General features: G+C 44.2%; 2 protein-coding genes across 2 annotated transcripts in view; one reads left to right on the forward strand and one right to left on the reverse strand.

Annotated features, from left to right (window-relative positions):
- ccser2a (coiled-coil serine-rich protein 2a) overlaps window positions 1–11,838 on the reverse strand; it is an 85,088-nt gene extending 73,250 nt beyond the window's left edge. The window contains exon 1 of the mRNA XM_015944771.3: window positions 11,323–11,838. The gene's annotated coding sequence lies outside the window, so the exon portion shown is untranslated. The remainder of the gene's footprint in view (window positions 1–11,322) is intronic.
- A 1,204-nt stretch (window positions 11,839–13,042) lies between these two features.
- Window positions 13,043–27,320, forward strand: sparcl2 (SPARC-like 2). The gene is made up of 9 exons (XM_015944773.3): window positions 13,043–13,290; window positions 13,444–13,514; window positions 14,133–14,205; window positions 14,775–14,886; window positions 14,986–15,104; window positions 15,194–15,348; window positions 16,032–16,144; window positions 17,014–17,108; window positions 27,097–27,320. Exons 2-9 carry the CDS (start codon window positions 13,458–13,460, stop codon window positions 27,165–27,167), a joined length of 795 nt encoding a protein of 264 aa, XP_015800259.3. The 5' UTR covers window positions 13,043–13,290; window positions 13,444–13,457; the 3' UTR covers window positions 27,168–27,320.
- Window positions 27,321–27,582: the final 262 nt, after the last annotated feature.

The raw sequence follows: 27,582 nt of genomic DNA on the forward strand, positions 1-27,582 counted from the left end.
TGCCTGGCAGCTCAAATGAACCAGCTGCTAAAAGATGGGACTCACCCTGAAGTGAACTGAAGGGCACACAATCTTGATCATGAAGGATCCTTCCAAGGGTAGAATTGCATCCGACTATCAGCCAATAACCTGTCTCTCCGCAACATGGAAGCTCATGTCAGGCATTATAGCGACTAAGATAAGTGGGCACATGGATCAACACATGAGCACAGAACAGAAGGGCATCTGCAGAATTACCAGAGGAGCCAAACACCAACTGCTGGTAGGCCGAACAGTCGCCCAAGACTGCAAAGCCTGACACACCAACCTGTGTATGGCCTGGATTGATTACAAGAAAGCCAATGACTCAATGTGGCACTCATGGATCATTGAATACTTGGAGATGTACAACATCAACAGGACTAGGGTTGGGCATTGTTTGATTGTGAACGATTCTGATTCCAATTCCTCATTTCGATTCCGATTCCTATCGGTTCCTATCGTTTCCCGATTCCGATTCTTTCAAGACATGACATGTTTTACATGGGCCAGTTTACCACAGGTCCTACTTAATAAAATAATCTTAACTTCAACATGAATTTTAATTCTATGAACAACAACAACATCACCTTCATTTAGACAAAAACATGTTTGGAGAAAAAAAGAAAAAGACTTGCAGCACAATCAGTGTTTTTGTTTCTGACCACAACCAAAGTCTGGAAGAAGCCTTTGGGATGAGAGGCTAAATGTCTAGTCCACACGTAGCCAGGTTTTTTTTAAAACGAATATCCACCCCTCCAGAAACTTGCATCCACACCACCTCGATTTAAAAAGAAACTCTGTCCACACGTACCCAGATAAATACGTTGTTAAGGACATGCCAGACCTGTGGGCGGCAGTACTTCCCCCGTTCTTAACCTCGTCCTTCGTCTGTGGTCTTCCGCAAGGAGCAGTAATTCCGCTTGCAAAAACAAACAAGCAAAAAGCGCTTGGACAATTGATAAAGCGAGTACAGCTCTGAGGGCATCCATGCTGTCGGCTAGTGTAAACACAGGTCGCACATGTGATGTCAGCATTTTTTGTCGCGGAAAGTGACGTTGCGGACCTTAAAACTCCGGTTTTGTCTGTCCACACACAGACACCCAAAACGGAGAAAATGCAGATCTTCACTTTAGCCGGAGTTTTTAAAAAGATCCGTTTTCGTGTGAAAAAACTCAGTTTTCGTGTGGATGACAGGCCAAAACCTAGAAAAATATCTACGTTTTGGCAGATCCCCGGCTACGTGTGGACAGGGCCTAAATGTCTCCAACATATCCAGAAACGTCCAGCTGTTTTCAGCTAAAACTCTCAGGATGCTCATTCCAGGATGACTGAGCACTACACCTCCATGCTGCAGCAGCATTCAGTCAGAACAGAAAGTGAAACTTCAATGTAGCTGCTGTCAGTAACAATCTAACAGATTTTAAACATTAAAACTCTCAACAGAAATAGTTCAAAAAGGAAACTAAAATGTTTACAGCTTTGTGTGTGATTTATTATTATTATAATTATTTATTGTGACAGAAACTGGTGTGGTCCACCACAGAGAAAGCTGCTCTAGCATGATGACTTTAATTATTCTACAGGTTATTTTTCAGCCTTCTGACGCTCACGTGTCTGACTGCTGATGCTCCATGAGTGTTTTTATTTCTGCAGTGAGACAAACTCACCTCACACCTACCAGAGTTTGTTCTTTAAAGCAGCTATTAAATTCACCGTGTTGACGTATTTTAACAAGTTTCCTCTACGCTGCAAGAGTTAAAGTTTACATTACGGAGTAAAAGTTCGGCAGACACGTTTGTTTAGATTTGGCCGCTGCATGCCGGGTGGGGGGAGGGGGACTCGATGCTGCAGACAGAAAGCTGGTGTGATCAGCTCTGAAAAGCGTTGAATCACAATTTGCAGATCACGTTTATTTTTCACAGAGATCGGCCGCGGATTCCTCTTCTGTCTGCACACTAGGAATCGAAACTAGGAATCGAAATAAAAAACGTTGAGCGATTCCGGGAAAAATGAACAGTTGGAACTGGTTCCAATTGATGCTTGATTCTCGATGCCCAACCCTAAACAGGACTATGATAGCCTTCTTTGCAAACTCAATGGGGCTGTGGAAAACCACCCTTTAGGTCAATTTAGAGCCAAATGAACAAGTCTTCATCAAATGTGGCATATGCCAAGGAGATGCCCTGCCCCTACTGCTGTTCTGTATAGGTTTGAACCCCCTTAGCCAAATAATCAACAAGACTGGTTATGGATACCGACTCAAGAAAGGAATAACAATCAGCCGCCTCTTCTACATGGATGACATAAAGCTGTATGCCAAGAGTGAGCGAGACATTGACTCAGTGATCCACACCACCAGGATCTACAGCACTGATATCAGAATGTAATTCGGACTTGAGAAATGTGGCCAGATGGTGACAAATAGGGGGAAGATAGTCTACACAGAGGGGGTCTCACTCCCAGAAGGAACAATAGCAGACATTAAGGACAGCTACAAGTACCTCAGTATCCCACAAACAAATGGAAACCTTGATGAAGCTGCAAGAAAAGGAGCCACAGCCAAATACCCACAATGCCTAAGGCAAGTCCTAAGAAGTCAGCTCAATGGCAAGAACAAGATCTGAGCAATTAACAGCTAAGCCCTGCCAGTAATTAGATATCCTGCTGGATTAATAAGCTGACCAAAGAAAGAAATACAGACCACAGATGTCAAGACAAGGAAGCTCCTAACCATGCACGAGACTTTACACAAGCCATAAGGAAGGATGCCAAGGGCTAGTGAGTGTGAGAGCCACTATCCAGGATGAAACATCCAAGACTGATAAGTACATCGAGGATAAGGCCCCAATAGATGACGTGCTCAGACAATGGTGAATAGAGGAGGAGACACTGGAAATACCATTGTGGGAGGACAAGCCCCTACATGAATTGTACCACCGACAGATAATTGAAATGGTGGATATCAAGAAATCCTACCAAAGGCTAGAAAGAGCTGATCTGAAGGACAGCACCAAGGCTTTCATCGTGGCTGCACAGGAACAGGCCCTGAAAACCAAAGCAACAGAGGCCAAGATCTATCACACCAAACAAGACCCAATGTGTAGGCTATGAAAAGCTTGCGGTCTCCATCTCTTTCGATGGATAGTTAAAATTTGGGGCATGTCTCCGTCTTCCTCCGCAAGTTCATCAAGGGCTCTTGCGTTGACGCATAATGGCGTTATGCATGTCCGTCCCAGCGCAGATGGAGAAGTATGAAATAGACTTTAGATGCTGGCAGGGAAAGCATACAAGGAACGCCACAACCAAGTGGCTAGCATAGTGTACAGAAACATCTGTGCAGAGTATGGAGGTCAAAGTGGGTAACCCCCTAAGGTGATTGAGCACAAGAGAGCCAAGCTCCTGTGGGACTTCCAGATCCAGACTGACAAAATGGTGATGAGAACAGATGACAGCGGTTGTGGTTGATGTGGCAAAACCAAGTGATGGCAACATCAGGAAAAAGGAACATGAGAAACTAGAGAAGTACCAGGGCCACAAAGAAGTACCTAAGAAAGCCTGGAGAGTGAAGACATTGTTGTGCACTTGGTCAGCTGAATGAAGATAAGACTGAGATCCTCATCTGTGCCCCAGACAAGCTGGTTCCCAAAGTCAGAGACTCGCTTGGCCAGCTTGCTTCTCACACCAAACCCTCTGTCAGGAATCTTGGCATGACCTTTGACCCAGCTCTCACCCTGGATTCTCATGTCAGTTCTCTTGTTCACTCTTCCTTCTTCCATCTCAGGAACATTGCTAAGCTGAGTCCCATTCTGTCCCGCTCTGAACTTGAGACTGTTCTCCACACCTTCATCTCCTCACGCTTAGACTACTGTAACTCTCTTTTCACGTGTCTGAGCAGAACCTCCCTGAACCGTCTACAGGTGGTTCAGAATGCCTGTGCTCGACTTCTGACCAAGTCCTCCAAATACACCCACATCACCCTGTTTTTCCGCCAGCTTCATTGGCTGCCAGTCAACTTCAGGGTTCATTTCAAGATCCTGGTTCTGGTCTATAGGGCCTTACATGGACAAGCACCATCTTACATTGGTGATCTTCTTAGTCCCTACTAGGACTGAAACGATTCCTCGAGTACCTCGAATAATTCGAGTACAAAAAAGCCTCGAGTCAAATTCTCTGCCTCGAGGATTCGTTTAATTCATATTTAATTAATTCATGGCTTTGCAATCGCCCGAGGTCATGTTTCACCCGGACTGAAATAAGTGACGCACATGCCCACTGGGCTGAATGCACACGCGAGTAGCGAATGTAACTTAACTTTCTCTTAAGTCATGGCGGAAAACTTGAACCCCGGTGGAGTGCGAAAAAGACAGAAAATGTCAAAGGTGTGGGACCATTTTTCACGTCGTAAGGTGGAAAACGTAGTCCAGTATAAATACTCTAAAATGGATTTAGCCTACCACAACACCACATCCTCCGTGCTGCAGCACCTGTAAATGTCACTTCTGCAAGCGGACTCGGAGCCTCTACAAGATAATGCATTTTAGCCTGTATTTCTATATATTCTGCAGATGCTGTGCGACTTTTTCGTTTGTAGCACTCAGTTTAAGCTCACACCATACATCTGGTAGCAACACGTCGGACTTAAAATGTGCTAAAAAAATAGCAGTTTTTACACAATATGTCGGACTTTTTATTGTGTTGTTATTTTTTTTTTATTCAAGTTTTTTTTATTAAGTTTTCCAAATTTTTACATACAAACAAAAACAAAATACCCAAATAACCCCCCTCCCCTCCCATACAGCACTGATTAACTCAAAACCACTCACCACCACCATTCATAATAACTTCTAAACAAGCTATCCAACCACTTTTACATCTTTTTACCAATAAAAAACAAAAATTCATTCCAAGTTTCAAAATATGAGTCCTTTTTTCCCTTCATTTTAGCAATTAATAGTTCATAAGATGCAATCTCCGTCATCGTTATTATCCAGTCTCTGTAAACAGGTGCCTCAGAGCTTTTCCATTTACGCAATATAACTCTAGCTGCTGAAATGAAGCCTGTAAGAGCTAGGGCCCCTGCCGTTGTAGATATATTCGGTACACACGACAAGTCTATTGTGTTGTTATTGATATTTGTTGTCCCTCGGGATTGCTGCAGGAGGACACGGGTATTTATGAGTGGTGGAGGAAGACGAAAGTAAATAAATGTTTTGTGATCAGTATAATTTGACAAAACCACAGCAAACATGCTTTCTCGACAATCCTTGTTAGTGTGTGAGAAAAAAAGTGTAGACATTAAAACGGACGTGTGTTAATAGGGAAATAGCCGGCGAGCTGTTTGCACATGCGCCGTGAGCGGTTCTGGTTCTGTTTGGGCCGCAGCCGCTCGCAGCGCTACTTCAACAGTTATCCTCCTAGTTTTTTTCTTGCTTGCAGGCTAGTAGATTCTCGCACGAGGGGAAAATCGGCTCAGGTTGTATACTTATTTTTTGCACAGGCATTTGTTTACTGTGAAGTAAAGTTGAAGTGCTGAAGTTTTGCAAACTAATTTTGAATAAAACTTGAAGAATAACTGGCAATTGCTCATTTTAAGAGGTCTTTCATATTTAACATTCTATTTGATTTAATGGTTTACAAACACAAAAGGGTAATTTATTAGAGTACTCGATTAATCGAAAAAAAGATTCGATAGAGTACTCGATTACAAAAATATTCGATAGCTGCAGCCCTAGTCCCTACACCACCAGCAGGTCCCTGAGGTCCAGTGATCAAAGCCTACTGGTTGTGCAGCACCAGGCTAAAGACCAAAGGTGCCAGATCATTTGCTGCTGTGGCCCCCAGACTCTGGAACTCTCTCCCCCTGAGCCTGAGATCAGTGGACTCAGTGGTCTCCTTCAAAAAACAGCTGAAGACTCACTTGTTCAAGCTGGCTTTTGTATGACCTTCTTCACCACTCTCTCTTTATTCTGCTCTCCCCACCTATTCCACCTTCCTCAGGATCCACTGATTTCCCTCTTTCCTATTCACTCTCTCTCTTTCTTAACATTTTTTCTTTTAAATCGCAATTGCTTATTTTTGCTCATTTTAAATATATTTTTAAACATTTTCTAAATGCTTTTTTATATTTTTACATTTTCTTTTTTTTTTTTGTTTTTGTGAAGCCTCCTCCTTGAACCGTCACCTTATCGTGGTGGAGGAGTTTGAGTGCCCTAATGATCCTAGGAGCTATGTTGCCTGGGGCACTTAGTGCCCCTGGTAGGGTCTCCCATGGCAAATTGGTCTTAGGTGAAGGGTGAGACAAAGAACGGTTCGAAGGATCTTTCATGGTGGTGAAAACGAAGAGTCGGAGTACCCGGCCCGGAGGGTTACCGGGGTCCCACCCTGGAGCCAGGCCTGGGGTTGGGGCCCGTGAGCGAGCGCCTGGTGGCCGGGCTTTCGCCCATGGGGCCCGGCCGGGCCCAGCCCGAACCGGATACATGGGCTCGTCCAACTGTGGACCCACCACCCGCAGGAGGAACATGAAGGGTCCGGTGCAATGTGAATCGGGTGGCAGACCAAGGCGGGAGCCTTGGCGGTCCAATCCCCGGACAAGGAAACTAGTTTTTGGGACATGGAACGTCACCTCGCTGGCGGGGAAGGAGCCGGAGCTTGTGGCAGAGGTTGAGCGGTACCGGCTAGATATAGTCGGACTCACCTCGACACATTGCATTGGCTCTGGAACCCGAGACCTGGAGAGGGGTTGGACACTCTACTTTGCTGGAGTTGCTCCGGGTGAGAGGCGGAGGGCTGGGGTTGGCTTTTTGTTAGCCCCGAGACTCTCGGCCTGTGTGTTGGGGTTTACCCCGGGGGACAAGAGGGTAGCTTCCTTGCGCCTTCGGGTCGGGGAACGGGTCCTGACTGTTGTTTGTGCGTATGGGCCAAATATCAGTTCAGAGTACCCACCCTTTTTGGAGTCCCTGGGACGAGTGCTAGATAGTGCTCCATCAGGGGACTCCATTGTCCTGCTGGGGGACTTCAATGCTCACGTGGGCAATGACAGCTTGACCTGGAGGGGTGTGATTGGGAGGAACGGCCCACCTGATCAGAACTCGAGCGGTGTTTTGTTATTGGACTTCTGTGCAAGCCGCAGTTTGGCCATAACGAACACCATGTTCGAACATAAGGATGCCCACCGGTACACTTGGTACCAGGGCAGCCTAGGTCACAGGTCGATGATAGATTTTGTAGTCGTATCATCTGACCTGCGACCGTATGTTTTGGACACCCGAGTGAAGAGAGGGGCGGAGCTGTCAACTGATCACCACCTGGTGGTGAGTTGGATCAGATGGCAAGGGAACATGCCGCGTAGACCTGGCAGACCCAAACGCATAGTGAGGGTCTGCTGGGAACGCCTGGCAGAAGAACCTGTCAAGACGGTCTTCAACTCCCACCTCCGGCAGAGCTTTGACCACGTCCCGAGAGCAGTGGGGGACATTGAGTCCGAGTGGGCCTTGTTCCACTCTGCGATTGTCGAGGCGGCTGTTGCTAGCTGTGGTCGTAAGGTGGCCGGTGCCAGTCGTGGTGGCAACCCCCGTACCCGCTGGTGGACACCAGAGGTTCGGGGAGCCGTCAGGCTGAAGAAGGAGGCCTACAGGGCGTGGCTGGTCGGTGGGTCTCCGGAGGCAGCAGACAGGTACCGGATAGCCAAGCGGGGTGCAGCAGTGGCAGTTGCCGAGGCAAAATCTCGGGCGTGGGAGGAGTTTGGTGAGGCCATGGAGAAAGACTATCGATCGGCTCCAAAGAGGTTCTGGCAAACTGTCCGGCGCCTCAGGAGAGGAAGGCAGCAACTCGCTCACACTGTTTACAGTGGGGATGGGGAGCTGCTGACGTCAACTGAGGCTATAGTCGGACGGTGGAAGGAATACTTTGAGGAGCTCCTCAATCCCACCAATGCGCATTCCGAGGAGGAACCAGAGCTGGGAGGCCTGGGGATGGACTGTCCGATCTCGGGGGCAGAAGTTGCTGAGGTAGTCAAACAACTACACAGCGGCGGAGCCCCGGGGGCGGATGAGGTTCGTCCTGGGTATCTCAAGGCTATGGATGTTGTAGGGCTGTCATGGTTGACACGTCTCTACAACATTGCGTGGTCATCGGGGGCAGTTCCTAGGGAGTGGCAGACCGGGGTGGTGGTCCCCATCTTTAAGAAGGGTGACCTGAGGGTGTGTTCCAACTATAGGGGGATCACACTCCTCAGCCTCCCTGGAAAGGTCTACTCCAAGGTACTGGAGAGGAGGGTCCGATCGATAGTTGAATCTCAGATAGAGGAGGAGCAATGTGGTTTTCGTCCTGGCCGTGGAACTGTGGACCAGCTCTATACCCTTGCAAGGGTGATGGAGGGGGCATGGGAGTTTGCCCAACCAATCCACATGTGCTTTGTGGATTTGGAGAAGGCTTATGACCGTGTCCCCAGGGGCACCCTGTGGGGGACGCTCCAGGAGTATGGGGTGGGTGGCTTTCTGTTAAGGGCCATTCAGTCCCTTTACCAGAGGAGCGTGAGTTTGGTCCGCATAGCCGGTAGTAAGTCGGACCTGTTCCCAGTGAGGGTTGGACTCCGCCAGGGCTGCCCTTTGTCACCGGTTCTGTTCATCACATTTATGGACAGAATTTCTAGACGCAGCCGTGGTGTGGAGTGTGTCGAGTTTGGTGGCAGGAGAATCTCGTCTCTGCTTTTTGCGGATGATGTGGTCCTCCTAGCTTCATCCAGCTCTGACCTTCAGCTCTTGCTGGGTAGGTTCGCGGCCGAATGTGAAGCGGCTGGGATGAGGATCAGCACCTCCAAATCTGAGACCATGGTTCTCGACCGGAAAAGGGTGGCTTGCCACCTCCGGGTCGGGGGAGAGGTCCTACCTCAAGTGGAGGAGTTTAAGTATCTCGGGGTCTTGTTCACGAGTGAGGGTAGGAGGGATCGGGAGATCGACAGGCGGATTGGTTCGGCGTCTGCAGTGATGCGGACGCTGAGCCGATCTGTCGTGGGGAAGAGGGAGCTGAGCCAGAAAGCCAGGCTCTCGATTTACCGGTCGATCTACGTCCCAATCCTCACCTATGGTCATGAGCTTTGGGTAATGACCGAAAGAACGAGATCGCGGATACAAGCGGCCGAAATGAGTTTCCTCCGTAGGGTGGCCGGGCTCAGCCTTAGAGATAGGGTGAGGAGCTCGGACATTCGGGAGGGACTCGGAGTAGAACCGCTGCTCCTCCGGATCGAAAGGAGCCAGTTGAGGTGGTTTGGGCATCTGGTCAGGATGCCTCCTGGACGCCTCCCTGGGGAGGTGTTTCGGGCATGTCCTGCCGGCAGAAGGCCCCCGGGTCGACCCAGGACACGTTGGAGAAGTTACATCTCCAATCTGGTCCGGGAACGCCTTGGGGTCCTGCCGGAGGAGCTGGTGGACAAGGCCGGGGAGAGGACGGCCTGGAGCTCCCTAGTTGGGATGCTGCCCCCGCGACCCGGACCCGGATAAGCGGAGGAAGACGAGAGTTTTTGTGAAGCGCCTCGTGATTTTTATCTTGAGAGGTGCTATAGAAATGATATTTTCTTCTTCTTCTTCCTCTTCTTCTTCATCAGGGCACTCGAGGCGGTAACCCCCAAACTGAAGGAGTGGATAAAGCAGACCCCGGGAAAAATATCAGACATCTCAGTCCAGAAAAGTGCAGTTCTAGGAACAGCTGAGATGCTGCTGAGATATATATTATATTTAGATTGGCTTGAGTGCAATGTGTCTGCATATTATTCAGTGATTTCATTTGCTTTTATTATATAGACACTGTTTTCAGGTAAAAAATACCTAAAGCAGCATTGACACATTTAAAAAATCCACTTATTTTAGTGTCAGACCCTGTGTTTCTGTTTGTGAGATCTTGTATCTACACACTGTGTCCTGAGCTATTCCAAGGCTTCAAACATCTGCGGTCCTACCAAGGGAACCACGGTGCTGATAAGCGTGTCTAAGTATAGCTCTAATGATAGGCCACATGCAGAGACAGTTGAGGGTAAGAAGGATAAAAGTCAACTCAAAGTCAATTCACTCCACCTGACAGCTTCCTGACACACGCAAAGGCAGAACTATAAAAACAGCTCTGCTGAAAGAGACCTTGTTTGTGCATCTGAAGAACATTCATTTAGGAAATGCCGGAAAATTACAAGCAAGCAAAACGCCTATTGGCAAAAGTTTAATCACACAAAGTTATTTGTTCATGATCTGGGGAGGTGTTTAACACCCACTTTGCTCTATGCTGGTGTCTCAGTCTGCGGTTTGTACCACTGTCAAATAAATGACTCCACTGGGGCTGAAAATACCTCTTTTAATGATGACGAAAGCACATTTAAACACTTATCTTCCTCCAGGGAGCCCCTCACAGGCACCATGCTGTCTTGGAATGACCACAACGTGCACAGCAATCAGAATTCTGCGTTTTCACAAATAGCTACACTGGACATAAGAATCTCAAACCGGAAAGCCCCACACAGTAGACACACTGGAGTTTGGGTGGTCTTTAAACATCCATTGCATGGTGTAGATGATCAGCTGTTGCTGCAGGGACTCAGTCTGTAAACACACCCTCAGCCAAGGTGGCGCACTAAGATCTTTGCCAACAGGTGCCTGAGGCACATACAAACACAGATCTGCATGTGTGTGAGCATGTGAGCATCCACACCCTGACTCTGGTGAAACCACAGGAGTTCATCTCACTTACACTACAAGGAAATCAGACATGCCTCAGCCTAATGAGAAGCCACAGTGATTTACCCCGTCTGGGCTGTGAGAGATCACAGCTTAAAATGGAACGCACATGCATACTCAGACACCATGGCAAAAGCTTGACTGACACCAACTTCAGCTGTGGTAGAAAATGATGTGCGGCTGCATAAAACCCCTGGTTAAGTTTTAACTCCTATCCTGTCTGCAGAAACTTTACGACAGCGTGAGTCATCCTCAGTTGTCCTTGAATCATGCAACATGTGCAACACGTTATCTAGAAGGCAGAGTTCCCTTTAAATAATTAAGCCTTGACAACCCCAGAATTGTTATATAATTACAATCGTCTTATGTGACATTAAAGAAGTATTAACATCATCCATGGTACAGTAATTGTTTTCAGAGCATATTAGGACTTCAGGGGGTGATGATGCCAGAAAACATGGCTTCTTCTGGCTCCCTGTTGTTTATGGTAAATGCAGCATTACTCAACTACAAACATGCATAGCCACAAATAAATTTAATATTGCAAACACACTTTTTAAGGTCTGCATTTAGCTGCACTTACCTGACTTAGGCTGCTGTCAGTGCATCCATTGTCTCGGCGTTGCTGACACCCAAAAGGTCCACTTTACACTCTTTCGCTTTCCGTTTAAAAGTCGCCGAGATGCTTTGATGAAAGTTGAGTCATCTGAAAAACACTTGATACCATCAAGGGTTCTACCAGCGCGCGACACCGTGACATTAACTTAAAAAAACACGAAACGTCCCAGGTAATTCACTTTTTGATTAAATATCCCCCACTACAAGTTTTTTTTTTCTTTGAGCATCTGAACAGTTAAAAGCAGTCACAGTCCCGACCGAGTCGTAAAGCGACACGCCGGCTTCTAACAACAGCGACGGCCGAACATGAGTAAACTAAAAAAAAAAACTGACTTAGAAAATGTTAAATCCTCGATTGAAACACACAGAGGCTTGTTAATAAACCACACACCGCGGGAAACCAAACGATACAAAGTAAAAACATTCCGACATCCTCCTTCCTTTCGCCTCCATCAGCTGGGCGGAGCTTGTGGCTGTCAGCCTGCTGTTCTAGCGCGTGCGTGTACAGTGCGTGCCCACAAACAAAGAGTTGATTCTGGGTTAGTTTTGTGCTTTTAAAGTTTATCCTTTAAGTAGATATTGTTTTGTTTTGAGTAATGTTTGTCTCCTGATAGCCGAAAACCTCGTCAAATTCAACCTTCTCAAAGTTACAGCTGATATGACGTCAACTGATGGCCTGATGCGCGTGCAGACTTGGGTTGAATCGGTGCGCGTGCAGCAGCTTGTTAACTCGCACTTCGTATCGTGTTTATGAGAAGTAGCCGTAATAGACTACTTTTATTTGTTTCATATGGTGTCGCAAATAAAATGATTACTTTTATATAATAATAATAATAATAATAAATAACATTATTATTCATTTTCATATTATTCATATTGTTGTTGTTGTCGTCGTCATCACCAGGTCGTGGTATCTGTCCATGAAAAATGCTATTTTATAGGCATTTGTTATTTATTTTTATAATAGATGCAAGAGTAGCCTATTATTCTATCAATTTGGTGCTAAAATACACTTTATGTCTTTAAAAATGTGATAAAAATTACAAGGCAATACACACACGTGATGTCTGAATGGAAAACTATGCACTAACAAACGTCTGTCATTCATTCAATGGGGGGGGGGGGGGGGGGGGAATGGTAAAATGAGAGTATTTACTACGTTGACACCGGTGCATTTTTAAATCCAGTAGCTGTCATGAGGTTTGAATGAATATTGAACAGTGATAAAGAATCTTTTTTTAATGCAAGAACTAAAAACAATTGCTGTTTGTCAATGAAACCGTAATAGACGGCTATAAAGTTTTACATTTGCAAGCAAAATATGTACCGTAATAAGATGTATCCTCTAAACTTTGTCAGTTTTTATGTTTTATATTCATGTTTTTATATTGTTTTCAGCCTCAAGGCTTCCCATGCACAAGAAGATGGCTCTGCCGTGTGAGAAAGTATCAAACAATCTGAATTAAGAAAACAGCTTTAAAAGATAGAACTAACACAACTGTTAGATTTTTTTTTCTTTGCTCAAAGTGTTTTAGATTATCATGACCACCAGGGAGCAGCCTCACCACATTTGCTGCCTGAAATCTAAAACTAATCATTCTTTTGCTTTTACCCAGTGACACCTTTAATGTTGTCTTGACTAAAATAGAAGTTCAGACTTGTAAGAAAGTAATTTTCTTTTTCAGCTATGTTTGGAGACCTGTCCAGTTCATAGTCATCAAGGATCTAAAGTGACAGAGAGAGTCGAGTAAAACCAGGGAGGATGAGGTTATATCAGGTGGACCAAATGGAGAGGAAGGAAGAAAAGATCTTGCAGCGATTCGTAGAGCCTGACAGGAGGGGTTGAGAGGTGTTGGGTGGAGAACAGAGTGAAGAAGAAAAAATATAAAAAGGGAACTATAACAGTTGATTAAGAAAGAAACAAAGTCTCCAGGTAAGTGTTTGTTTAAATTATTACATCAGTAAAAGCGACAATGGAATGGATTTTCTGGATTTTCTGTTGTTTTATGAAAAACACATCAAGGATTTTCTTCCTATAAGAGTAATGACACAAAACATCAACGTTTTCTCTCGTTTTTCACATCAGCGGATGATTCAACCATGAACCTGAACTTGATGCTTGTCTTGATCCTCCATGTTTCCACTCATGCAGCCACGGTAAGTGTTCTTACTGTACATACCAATAATCACCCAAAGAACCACTTTATCCAGTTTGAAGTCAAAAACACAGAAGATCTTCAGGGAAAAATGCTTTCAGATCTTTGATCGTTTTCTCCTCCATCTTTCGAGTCGTTTCCTTCATTAGGAGTCTTTTGTCGTATCATTAAAGATGAAATTCCTGAGATATAAAAATGGTTCCAAGATTTTTGGTCACCTGTTTCACATTTGATCTGGTAAAACATTTGGGGGCAGATGTGGACCTGGCATCCACTACAAAGAGACTGGAAATGTAAGTTTGGGAATGGAGCAGATGTGGAGAAATGGATGTTGGACAGCATGTATGCAGTTTTAGTTTTATACTTTATGATGTCGTTTATGATAAGATTAGAACTTCTTGCCGTTAATTATTAAAGTAGTTCACAATTAAACTCAGTGCAGGTCTTTTTTATTTGTAGTGCAGAAACAAGTGTAGTACAATGTGTGTGTGTGTGTGTGTGTGTGTGTGTGTGTGTGTGTGTGTGTGTGTGTGTGTGTGTGTGTGTGTGTGTGTGTGTGTGTGTGTGTGTGTGTGTGTGTGTGTGTGTGTGTGTGTGTGTGTGTGTGTGTGTGTTTAAGGGAGGCAGAGCTCTGCGCAAGCAGAGACAAGCTGAGGAGACTCTGAAACCGTACATTGGGAGAGTGGAGCCAGGTAAGTCATTTTAACATTTAACAACTCTGTTTCAGACAAAACCATCCCACAAGTTCAAATAATGAAAATGACAAGAAAAATACGTAGGAGCAACACATGTATTTTTAGTGAAGTTAAACATCTTAGTTCACAAACACCACTGATTAGTTTCATGCCCAGTTTAAAAAAGTTGAAAATAAAACATCAGATATAAAAAATGGGAAAATATTTTTCTAAAATTATATCGTAAATGTTTAACGCCTGTAATGAGTTAAAAACAATGACGTTTTTTTCACCTGCATTTTAACCATTGCAATAATATTTCTATAGATCTTCAAATTTTTATCAATAAGCTAAAATTTAGAACATAGATTTTAGACAAATCTTGTTTTAACACATTTCTGTCTCAACTTTGAAAAGTTGTCTACAAGCAGCCATTGACCTATACATCATTATTCATTTTCTTGAATGAAAAGTAGCTTCTTATGATACGTTTTAAACTATTCTGTTACATTCAACTAGTATCAAGGACAGAACACTAATTTAAAAGCTCAAAGTAAAGTTACCTAATGTTTTTATTGTGATTTCAGAAAAGCTTTGTGAGCTGCTGAAATGCCACAGTCCAGTGGGTTCTTGGTGCCAGGTGATTGAAGAAAACGGGATCCTCGTACCCAAATGTGTTTGTCCTCGCTCGTGTCCACGGTACTGGGATTAAAATCATAAAAACAGCAGCGAATCTGCAGACTGTCGTCTATATTCTCACATTTATTCTTGCATGTGGGTGCTGACATGTGCATTCAGGCAGAGGGCACCAGTGTGCAGCGTTCTGGGAAAGACCTATGGGAATGAGTGTTTGCTTCACAAAGAAGCGTGTAGGAAGAGACGCCGCACAGGACTGGCTCACACAGGACCTTGTCTGGGTAAAAGCACACAAAGCTTTCAGTGTGACACAGAATTTCCACACAGCTCTGCAGCCTCCCAAATCAACCCTGTTATTCCTCTTGATCAGTCCCTAAGGGTAAATGCACCAAGGAGGAGTTAGGCCAGTTTCCATACCGTCTTCTGGACTGGTTTCTGCTGCTGAGTCGGATAGGAGGGACCTACACACCTGAGGCCCCACCCCAGAGCTGCCTCAGCCACACCCACAGAGCACAGCTGGCAAAGGTCAGATTGTCTGAAGTTACCGTAAGCAGCAGATGAAATAAACCCATAAATGTGATTTATGACGTCAGCTAATGATGACTCAATCAATATTCACAACATTTTAAACCAATAGCCGTAAGAGGAATAAACAAAGGGATCACTTTACATGTCAGCGTAACGTAAAGTTGTTTTTCACACCAGACACTCCCATCGTTTTATCAAGGGTCCTTCATGTGCATGATCAATATTAACAACCGACTGTAGGCGGTAAGTTCCTGTGTTGGATGTGGTGCGGTCGCCCGCGCGCTGAGACAGAACCTCTCTAAAGCATCAAGTATAAATTGGATCTGGTCAATAATCACTGAATTATTCAGTAGGATGATGAATGAGAGCTAACTTAACAACTCCTCTCCAGCTACTAAGACCTCCACACTCAAACTCAAACCATTATTTGGGTGATATGATTGCAGATGGTTACTTTGTTCTTTTTGAGATCCTGTTATATCATTTTAAAGGCTACAGTTACTCTATTCTAAATCAACAACATGTTGATGTAGCATGGTAGCATGCCGATGTTAGCTAAAACTTCACTAACAAGGATTGTGCAATTTGTGCCTTTTTTTGCATTTCAAACAGGTTAAATAACTGAAATTTGCTTAATTTGCTTTGCTGTCCTTCAGCTTTTTCTCTTTTTCTCATTTTAGCAAAGATTCATGTCCTTGGACAAGAACAAAGATGGCAAACTGAGTCGCAGGGACCTGAGGAAGCTATATTACAAGAGGATGCCTCTGGAACACTGTGCCACGACATTTTTCAAGTGAGTCCCACGTCCATCAGCTAAAAAACAATTAAGAATGCAAAGTCCATCACATTACGAGCATAAATACATTTGTTTATGACCAGTTTCATAGCAACAGGATGGTCATAAACCAGTGTGACCTCATGCTAGGGGTTTGGGGTGTCAACCTTCTGTCTCTTGCAATATGTTATTCTTCAGCTAATTACTAGAAGAGCAAGGTTTAAATATGTCACACAGAGATGTTTTTCACCCCCGCTCTGATCAAGTTGCACCTCCCACCATGCTGTTCTCTCTGCACACCATCTATCTGTATATCCACCCCCTATGCCAGTCCACTTTTCTTGTGTCCTCCCCCTTACGGTTCTCACATGACCGCAGCATCCTTCCATTTATTTTCCTTCAAATGTTTGTTGAAGCTCATTAACAACTTCCTTCAAATGAAGATGGCTCTTTTTTCTGCCACCTTTATTCTCACTCTTTGGTCATTCCATCATTTTTGCATGTGTTCTTGTTTTTCTCCACCATCCATTCTCCCACCCAACCCCCCATTTCTCTGCTGGGTTCTTCAATAACATGTTTAGTGAGAGCAGGGCTGCCCATGTCAATGTCAAGCCATTCCCGGCAATGATAATGTTTATTACCCATTGTGTCTCCCGCTGCTCATGGATAATAACAAATTGAAGGAGCACCCGCCAGAGAAAACGCCACGTGGTGAACCGAAAGACAATGAAAGCCGTAGTAGAGCCTCAGTTCAGTTCGCCTCGTGCTGCGTTGGTGTCTCCATACGAATTTTGGTTTTGCATTCATTAGCTTGCATGCTTCTAAAAATTCTCCCTCCGCTTGGACGTGCCACATTTTGAGGTCACCATATTCTGCTGTGCTTGCAGGTCATGTGATCGTAACATGAACAAGAAGGTGACCCTGGGAGAGTGGACAGCCTGTCTGGTGGACCGCTCTGAGGCTTGGTTCTATCATTTCATGTGTGAGTCACCATGTTTAACCAGAATTGCTTAAATTGGTTTTTATACATGTTTTAAATTTTAATGCAGAGATGCAAATTATCAGGGTTATGTTTCTTATTTGAGAAGAACTTGCTGTTTTTATAGGTTATATTGTAACAATCTCAGCTATATCAGCAATGTTCAAATTAAGATTTTCCTTGAATTTTAATTTGGGAAATCCCAACTGTTCTTGTCTCTGACACCACAGCTAAATCAAATCAGTTTCTGCTTATTTCCCACAGCACAGACATATGCAGGCAACATATCATAATAAAATTATTTAAATCAATTCATGTGAATTTGAGTAAAGGATCACAGTGAAGGGCGACTGTTTGTCTACACAGATTGCAGGATTTGTTTTATTAAAAGAAAAAGTCGAGGTTTTCATTCATTCTTTTAATTTAAATGTAAATGCAGAATAAAAAAATGTGTATTTGTTTGATTAATACATTTGCAGTGGTAGGGCTGCGCAGTGGTTAGAGCTGTTGCCTTGCAGCGAGAAGGTCCTTCTGCCGTGTGGTGGTGTTGCTAATGCTAACGGTTAGCTTAAACTAGCTGAGACGTTCGCTGTTGATTTCTGAACATTTAAACAACAGCCTTCACCAACTGCACGTGTCAGGACGAACAACCAAATATCAGCTAGCTTCTGTCTTCAGAGGGGGACCAGGCAGGGATGCCCACTCTCCCCCTCACTGTTTGCTATCTTTATCAAACCACTAGCGGCAGCAATTAGGCAAACAACAGGTATTAAAGGGATAAACTGTAAGAAAATAGAACATAAGATCAGTCTTTATGCAGATGATGTTTTACTCTTTCTCCGGAATTCTCAATTCTCTCTCTCCCATTCAATAGAACTGATAAACTCTTTTTCAAAAGTTTCAGATTACTCTATAAACTGGTTAAAATCCACAGTTCTATCAATTAATTTCTCTTTTGTCAATTTTCTTAATACACAATTGGAGTCAGGGAATATCGCATACCTGGGAATTAATGCCTCTCCCAAGCTGGCAGATCTAACCAAACTAAACTACATCCCACTTTTAAAGATAGTGGAAGATGATCTTGCAAGATGGAAATCCTTACCGATATCAGTCATGGGGAGAGTTGCTACAATCAAAAAGATGGTCTTACCCAGAATAAATTACTTATTTTCAATGATCCCAAACAAACCACCAGCTGACTGGTTTAGATCTCTGGACTCCTCAATTACTAAATTCCTTTGGCAGGATAAACCTCCACGAATTAGCTTAAAAACGCTTCAGAAGACCAAAGACAGAGGAAGACTGGATCTACCCAACTTTTATCATTATTTCTTAGCCAACAGGCTGCAATATATACCAAGATGGTTGCAAGATAACCCACTAGATGAGTCTTGGTTAGACATAGAACAGACACTTTGCAACACTATAGAGCTTTCAGACTTACCATTTATTAGCTCAAGCATAAGAAAACATGAAGGCTTCAAAAGTATTTGTATCAGCACCTCTCTGACAGTGGTGGGAGTATCTAAAAATGAAAGTCTCTTCACTAGTACGATGCAGACGCACACCTATCTGGAATAATCCTGATATTTTGCTAAATAATAAAATGATGAACCTTCCGGACTAGAAAAATAAACTAATCCTATACCGGGAACAGATATTTGAAGGATTGGACTTCATCCCATTTAATAGAATAGTCTCACAATTTGGAATAGATAAGAATAGCTTCTTAGAATACCACCAAATTAAATCTGTAGTCAAACAAAAATTTAAGCTCAATAAAATAGAATTACAAACACCACCAAGGGTATTAGACTTCTATAATCTCAAACCCCCCAAACTACTGTCTAAAGTATATAAGACACTGTCCAAAATAGACGATAGAATAGCAATCCCTATTGAAAAATGGGAGGTGGATCTATCAGTCAGCTTTGACCAGAACTTCTGATCCCAAACTTGTTTAAAAACTTTTTAAATGATCAGACACTCCAATTTACAATTAATTCAGTACAAAATTTTACACAGAGTACACTATACAGGTCATCGGATGTTCAAGATGGGGTTTGTGTCGTCTGACACCTGTACACACTGCACAAACAACATTCCTGACAATTACATTCACGCACTGTGTTCCTGTCCATCTGTCCAGGAATTTTGGGGTAGAGTATGTGAAGACCTGTCAAAGTCTCTGAAATGTCATATCCCAACCACCCCCTTTCTTTGTTTACTGGGAAACCTGGACGATGTCCTGATTGAAACATCTTTGGCTTACGTGGTTCTGACTGCCATATGCATCGCTAAGAAAATTATCCTCTTGAATTGGAAAAATAGAGATACTCTTTGCATCAACCAATATAGAAATCTTTTGTTAGATCATATTACACTTGATTTAGCCTCTGCTTCCACTTCAAATCAATCTCTCTGGGCTCCTTTGATCGGTTCCATCACATAGCGATGATGGGGGACCATTGATATTGTCCTGCGGGATGATGTGGGTGAAGGGGTGGAAGGTCCGAGTTTGGAGTATCTGGACATTCCTTGGAGGTGGGTTCACTGGGGGTGTCTGGGACTGGAGGGCCGTTGCCCCCCTCTGGAGGTGCTTGGGTTGCCTTGGGGGGTGGACTACTGGCAGTTGTGAGTGGGGCCCCTTGGAGGTCTTGGCGGCGGCCATGGGTTACTGCCTGGCAGCTGCATTTCCCCTGGGCGGGTCTGGGTGGGGGCCTGGGGGCTCGGGGTGTGGGGGTGGCCGGCCCCGTGGGGGGATCTGGGCGGGGCCTTGGGGGTTGGGTCCTGACATGTATGCTGCCGAGGTAGAAGGCAGGAACATGCAGCAGTGCCTGACTCTGGTTCAGGGGCCTCAGGTAGACCTTGGCTCCTCTGCTGTCCCATCACAGGGGAGGGGGAAGTCCAGGAGGGGGAGGACCCAACCTTATCTGGATGTCCTATGTCTTTTATAGTCCGGAAGTTGTGCAAATGCAGGGATGGGCGTAGATATTCTGCTGGGGTGGGGCTGGGTTGGTGCCCTCGGACTCCGTGAGGTTCTGTGATGCTTCTGCTTTGGGCCCTGGCGAGATGGGCTGGGGTCTCCATGCTCTGGGTGGCATTTTGACAACGGAGGTGCCTATTGGGGCCAGTGGGGGAGCTGGCTCCCTGGAGGGCTAAGCCCAACTAGCCATTCCTCCCCATCTCCACACATTTCTCTCCTCCTGCTCCCTCACATCATCACACAAACATGCACATAGGACCTTGGGGGTGGACAAGCCAGGGAGTTCGGGTATGGACCCCATTTCCGCATTCCTGTGGCAACTGCCCCCCAATTTTATCTGCACCTTAAACATTTTCACCAACGACATTCCACGCAAACACACACTTAGGGCCTTGCGAGTGAGCACATCCAACGGCATTTGGCAGGGGAATTTCTCAGCCTCATCCCAAGTGCCGGTGCTCACTTCCAATTTTAAACTGCACTTAGACACTAAGGGCTGTGGGTGCACGTGGGGTGGTGCGGTGGCATCAGCTGGCATAGGCCAGATGATGCCTGCACTGCCCGCTCACCACAGCCATGGAATACACCTCATCAACACTCACTAACACCATATTCGAGCAGGCGGAGGGAGACTAGGGGTCTTAGCAAACCTCTGTTGTTGCTTGGCTTCCTGGGGCTGGAGGCTAGGAGGGAGATCCTGCCGTCCGGTTGGGGTCTGGGGTGGTGGATTGCTGTGCTCAGCATTGGGCGGGGGAGCCTGCTCATCAGCACCCCAGCAGAAAGGGTCGAACTCTTGGAACCGGTAATGGGTGTACCCCATGTGCAACAGTACCGGGACCAGAGTGAATAGGGTGTGTATGGGGAGCATGAGTGGGTGTCCGGCGTGCATTTTTGTAAGTCTTTGGTTGTATGTGTATGTGTGAGCATGAGGGAGGGAGTGTGTGACTGTGTTTGTGTATGACTGTATATGTCAGGTGGAGCCTTTGACTCCTCCCATCTCCTGGGACTTCTTGTGATGATATAGATCTTCGTCTCCCCTCTCCCTGCTACCCCTGGTGTGGAGTGTGGTGCCTTAGTCTGCCTGGGTCGTGGTTCCCGGGTCAGGGAGTTTAAGATTTTTGGCATCTGCCTGACCAATCCCTGTGGCTGCCTGGTGGGTTCTGGGTCCCTGGGCTCTGCTGGGTCCCCAGCGGGGGTGGTCACCCCTGGGTCCCGGGTCATTGGGTCCCGGGCTCGGCCGTCTAGGGGGTGGGAGGCTGCGGGCAGGCCTGAGGGCTTTCCGCCGATATCTCCCTGGACTCTGCCAGCTGCTGGTTGTGGGCCCCCAGGGCGATACACTGCACCTCTCGAGGGGAGCGGGGGCTTTTCTGGTTGCAGTCTCCCTGGAGTTCCTGTGCTCTGGGGCAGCTCCTGGATCTCTGGGACTTGGAGCTCCCAACGTCTCCTGCACATCTTTAGGGGGCAGATCTGTGGCCCCTCACACTCTCTATTGGACGCTCCTATAGAGAAACCTTACATAAAAAAAGCGCGTGTACACACACAGGTGCTCACATGGTGCTCTCATAAGTATGGACTTGGGCATGTTCAACACAGGTCTGAAGGCTATGGTGGGCACTTACTGCACTGTGATTTATTATTGTGTGATTGTTCAGTAAAACAAAGTTGATTATATATTTCTTCATCAAGTTGACGCAGTGATAGCTTGATCTACCCCCCCCCCCCCCTCCCCCCATCTTTTGTCTCTTCCTTTCTCTTTCACCTCTGTCTCCGTGTCTGGTCGGAATTAAAACGCATTCAATAACAATAAAGTTTTAAGTATCAGGCGTGACATTAAAAGCAGACGCTTTGATGCTCCACCTGAGACTTGTCAACAGCATTCAGACATCAATTCTGTTTGCTTCACAGCCAGACAGGACACACACACAAAAAAAAACAGCCTTCCCCGTCGTGAGTCAATATGGGTGAGTCCATGGGTTCAGAAGCAAAGAGATAGGTGTAGGAGTCTACTTTCATGTTCAGCCTGCATGAAAACCTCAGCGTGACCAATTATAATTACAAAACAACATTTTTTAAAAGTCCTTTTCAGTGATCTACACTTTTAAACGTTAAACTAACTTGGGGATTTTAAAGCTGACGATCATCACATTCATATTAATTGCTGGTTCTCTTGAGCCTGACTCCAGCTCTAGATGAAAGGATATTAATGGACAAAAATGATTTCCCTCTCAAGCCTAGCATATAATGGCTTGTCTGACACAAAACCGTCAGAAGTGGGTCAACAGCAGAGATCAGGAGCTGAGTGTGGCCAGCTCCTATAAAGACGGAGACTTGCCTAATTTGATTTATGAATTTGATACAACTTGACGTTAAAGGAATCAATGACATTTTTGGATTTGGGTGGATGTAAATTTTAAGCTGAAGCCAACAAGTTCAATTCAATTCAATTCAAGTTCATTTATATAGCGCCAAATCACGACAAGAGTCGTCTCAAGGCACTTCACATAATAAACATTCCAATTCACAGTTCATTAAGCCAATCAGAAATAATGTTTCCTATATAAGGAACCCAGCAAATTGCATCAAGTCACTGACTAGTGTCAGTGACTATACAGCAATCCTCATACTAAGCAAGCATGCAGCGACAGTGGAGAGGAAAACTCCCTTTTAACAGGAAGAAACCTCCAGAGAGTCCTGGCTCAGTATAAGCAGCCATCCTCCACGACTCACTGGGGATGGAGAAGACAGAGCAGGCAGACACAGACACACACACACACACACACACACACACACACACACACACACACACACACACACACACACACACACACACACACACACACACACACACACACACACGCACACACACACACACACACACACAGACAAGTAATGTGTCTATAGTTATATTGTGATGTCTTAGTAAATATTGTATTTGGTGAAAGATAAACTTTATTGTATTTATCCTAGTGGATCTATAATTAAACGGGTAAACTAGTATTAGCACATCAAAAGTCAACGAAAACAAAAAGTTATTATCAGAAGAGAGAGAATGTATTAGTGGTTAGCAGCAGTGTGCTAGTCGATGGCCCCCTCCATGAGGCCACCACAGCTCAGCAGAATGTCATTGTAGCTTCTTCTGGGGAGAAAAACACTTACAGGGAAAATAAAGTTAACTGCTGAAATTGCACAAAATAGTACAGTTAAAGAGCAGACTGTAGAATAAAGCAGTAGAGTGTGAAAAGTGGTCAGTGTGTCCTCCAGCAGTCTAAGCCTATAGCAGCATAACTACAGAGTTAACTCTGGATAATCTATCCTATTTAGATGTAGGCATGTTGGAGGCAGGGCAAGGGAGAGCCGTCTTTACCGACTGTACACTCCACCTCCCTGTAATCCCCCACTTGTCCAGATTTAGGCTAACATCAGATTTTAACTATAGGCCCTATCAAATAAAAATGTTTTAAGCCTATTCTTAAAAGTAGACAAAGTGTCTGCCTCACGGACTAAAGCTGGGAGCTGGTTCCACAGGAGAGGAGCCTGATAACTAAAAGATCTGCCTCCCATCCTAAGTTTAGATATTCTTGGAACCACCAGTAGACCTGCAGTCTGAGAGCGAAGTGCTCGGTTAGGAACATATGGAACAATCAGATTACTGATGTATGATGGAGCTTGATTATTAAGAGCTTTATAAGTGAGAAGAAGGATCTTAAAATCTATTCTGAATTTAACAGGTAGCCAATGTAGGGAAGCTAAGACAGGAGAGATATGATCTCTCTTTTTAATTCTCATCAGAACTCTAGCTGCAGCATTTTGGACAAGCTGAAGACTTTTAACTACATTCTGTGGACTTCCTGAGAGTAATGAATTACAGTAATCCAGTCTTGATGTAATAAATGCATGAACTAGTTTTTCAGCATCACTCCTGGAAAGTATGCTTCTAATCTTAGCAATATTCCGAAGGTGGAAAAAGGAAATCCGACAAACTTGTGAAACCTGGGATTTGAATGACATGTCCTGGTCAAAGATAACACCAAGGTTCCTTGCTTTGTTCTCGGAGATTAATATAATGCCATTAAGGTCAGGCAATTGGCTAAGCAATTTCCTTTTCTGGATTTCTGGTCCAAAGATGAGAACTTCCGTCTTGTCTTGATTTAAAAGCAAGAAGTTAAGAGTCATCCAAATTTTTATGTCCTCAAGACAAGCCTGTAATCTACCCAACCGATTAGGTTCATCAGGGTTAATGGATAAATATAACTGAGTATCGTCAGCATAACAGTGGAAGTTTATCCCATGCTGTCTAATGATTTTACCAATTGGGAGCATATATATAGTAAAAAGAATTGGTCCAAGCACTGAACCCTGTGGTACTCCGCAAGTAACCCTGGTCAAAAAGTCAAAAGAAAGGTCAAACAATAACTATTCAAACATTGCTCAGGACAGATTTAGGCACAAAACATGATTATATCAGTCAGGTTGTTGATGTTTAAAGAATTTAAAACTCGTCTTCTCCTTAAAGTAAGACTAACACGTTTATAAAACTTTTAAGTTGTTGCTTTCATTTTGGTTTCAGTGATTCTTGAGCCAAAAACTTCAACAACTTCACATTGGACAGCACTCTGTAGCCCCCTGATGGCCAGAAAATGCATTAAACAACTTTGTTGGTTTAGGTAGAAACAAGCGAGCGGTCTCTACCTGTTTTATGGTAATAGCAGACAAGTCGAGGTGGAGTTTACTATGCCGGAAGCTCAAATGAAGACTAGCAGTTAGCTTTTTCAATTTGCTGACTGTCAGTAAAAGAAAGAAAGAGACGAAGAAGAAGAAGAAGAGGAAGAAGAAGAAGAAGTTTGCTTTTCTGTTGGCATCATAGTGGAGCTTGGAAGAAAAAAGGGAGTGAGTGAGTAATGTCTTTGGAGGAAAAGCAAGAATGTGTGAACAAGACAAAGAGCTAAAACCTGAGTGAACATTGTCGCGGCCTACTGGGAGCTAAAGGAGGTTACAAAATTACAGACCGCTCATCCGTGTGTGAATTGAACTAGCTATTGTTGCAATATCAGTTTGTTTTACAGTTTCAACCATCTAAAAGAAGTAGCGATCAAATTCTTAATGCTTTTTTCTTTGTTTCTGAACTGCCAATGGTCATAACAAACAGAATATGTAACACCATGTCTGACAAAAGCTGCTCTGGAAAAGATGAGGCCTTCTTCCTGCCCATTAGATGTAGTCCCCTCATCCCTGCTCTTGAAAGTTTGGGATGTTGTTGGCCCACACATCACCAAACTTTTTAACATTTCACTTTCTACTGGGTCAGTTCCAAGCTACGTCAAACAAGCAGCCTTAAGCTCTGTTTTGAAAAAAACCAACTTGGACCCATCTGAACCTGGCAACTACAGGCCAATTTCAAAACTCCCTTTTTTGGCTAAAGTTCTGGAGAAGTTGATGGCAGGGCAACTGACTACTTTTCTGGACCTTAATAATGTTTTAGATAGTTCCAATCAGGCTTTCGTAAGATGCATTCCACTGAAACAGCTCTTTTAAAGGTATCTTATGATGTACTGATGGTGGCAGACTCTGGTCAATATACTGTACTGGTTTTATTGAATTTGTCTTCAGCTTTTGACACGGTTGACCATAAAATTCTGTTACATCAACTACACAATGACTTAGGATTTTCTGGTACGGTTCTGAAGTGGTTTTCTTCCTATTTAAATTACAGAACATTTTCTTTATGCGTAAACAAGATTAGGTCTGAAGTCACATCTTTGCTTCACGGTGTTCCCAAGGGCTCGGTCCTTGGCCCAATTTTGTTTCTATTATATATTTGCTGTCTTGGGGAGACTATTACAAGCTTTACTAATGTGTCCTACCATTTATATGCGGATGACATTCAACTGTACTGCTCTTTCAAGGACACAGAGTTTAACAAGTTAGCTGATCTACTTGATTGCATTGAGTGTATTAAGGACTGACTAGCCAGTAACAGTCTTCAGTTGAACTCAAGCAAGACTGAAACACTGATCATTGCTCCTGAACAGAAAGTGCTTTTAATCAAACAACACCTCAGTTCCCTGAGCTCCTCAGTCCAGACCAGTCTCAGAAACCTTGGTGTTCTTTTTGACCAGTCCATGTCTTTGAGCTGCCACTCAAAACATTTAGTAAAAAACTGCTTTTGTCATTTGCGAAACATTTCCAAATTGAGAGCTTTTACTTCAAAATCGGACTTGCTTTTATTTCTTCTTGTTTAGATTATTGTAATTCTATCTTTACTTGTTTTAACAAATCAGATGTCAGTCGTCTCCAGCTGGTCCAGAACGCTGCAGCAAGGCTTTTAACAGGAACCAATAGAAGAGCTCACATAACACCGGTTTTATCTTCTTTACATTGGCTACCGGTCAAGTTTAGAATTGATTTTAAAATTTTAGTTTTGACTTTTAGAGCTCTTAACGGACAAGCTCCACACTTTTTATCAGACCTTTTAATCCCTCACTCTTCTGGCCGCACTCTACGGTCCTCAGGTCAAAACCTACTGAAGGTCCCTAAGACCAGATTTAAAACTAGAGGGGACCTGTCCTTTCAAGCTGTAGCTCCCAGACTTTGGAACGCCCTGCCCTTGTTTCTTTGTGTGGCCGACTCTGCTGATTCTTTTAAAAAGCAGCTGAAGACACTTTTATTTAGACAAGCTTTTATGTAAGTTGACCTTGTGCTCCTGTCCTGTTTTGCCTTTTTATGTATGTTGTGAAGCACTTTGTGATTTTATCTGTGAAAAGTGCTATATAAATAAAGTTTTACTTACTTACTTACATACTTACAACATGGCTGTCTGCGAGGGCTGCAGCAGGGTTGTCTGTCACTGTTGTAATTCCGCTTTCCACCAGTAGAAGAAGCGTGAAACTCATTATGTGGTATTTTCATATCATCTTCATTTATCTTGAAATATTACATTTTTCAGTACTTTTGAGAACAAATAGCATTCAGGATGATGATTTGTTTCATTTTTTGTCTCCACAGCAATAAACATGGGCTCCCACAAGCTTTGTTCTACAATAAAAGAGCAACACAAATCCCTTCCTCTCCTTTGAGCTTGGACCAAATCTACAGGAAGTCTACAGACTTCTCACTCATCATTGCTTTCCCACCATAATTCACAAGTTCATCAAACCCAACAGTCTGCACACTGCTGTCTGCAAATCCATATCTGTGTCTCAAACATGACAATAAAATGCCTGAACAAGCTTATTGCCAATTATATTTACTGCTAATTACATTTGCTGACATTTGTACGACAGTGTTACAAAAGACTGGGGACAAAGACTTTACTGAAACCAAATGAACTTGACAGGCTTTGAATAACCAATTAAAAGAAGGGCAACAGACAACGTGATGCTCCGAGATAGACTCTGGAAGCTAGATGAAAAAGAAAGATAGGAGGAGGAGGAGGAGAAGAAACACTTAGCAAGGGGTGATGTGACCAGAGAAGAGACAAAGAGATAATTA

This window comes from Nothobranchius furzeri, chromosome 12, assembly GCF_043380555.1.
Source record: "Nothobranchius furzeri strain GRZ-AD chromosome 12, NfurGRZ-RIMD1, whole genome shotgun sequence".
Lineage (NCBI taxonomy): Eukaryota > Metazoa > Chordata > Actinopteri > Cyprinodontiformes > Nothobranchiidae > Nothobranchius > Nothobranchius furzeri.

Bases quoted from the DNA above. Each gene is read 5' to 3' on its own strand.
- sparcl2 (XM_015944773.3), top strand. From the start codon at position 13,458: ATGAACCTGAACTTGATGCTTGTCTTGATCCTCCATGTTTCCACTCAT. The intron at 13,515-14,132 runs GTAAGTGTTCTT...TGTGTGTTTAAG, and splicing joins TTTCCACTCATGCAGCCACG to GGAGGCAGAGCTCTGCGCAA. The intron at 16,145-17,013 runs GTGAGTCCCACG...CTGTGCTTGCAG, and splicing joins TGTGCCACGACATTTTTCAA to GTCATGTGATCGTAACATGA.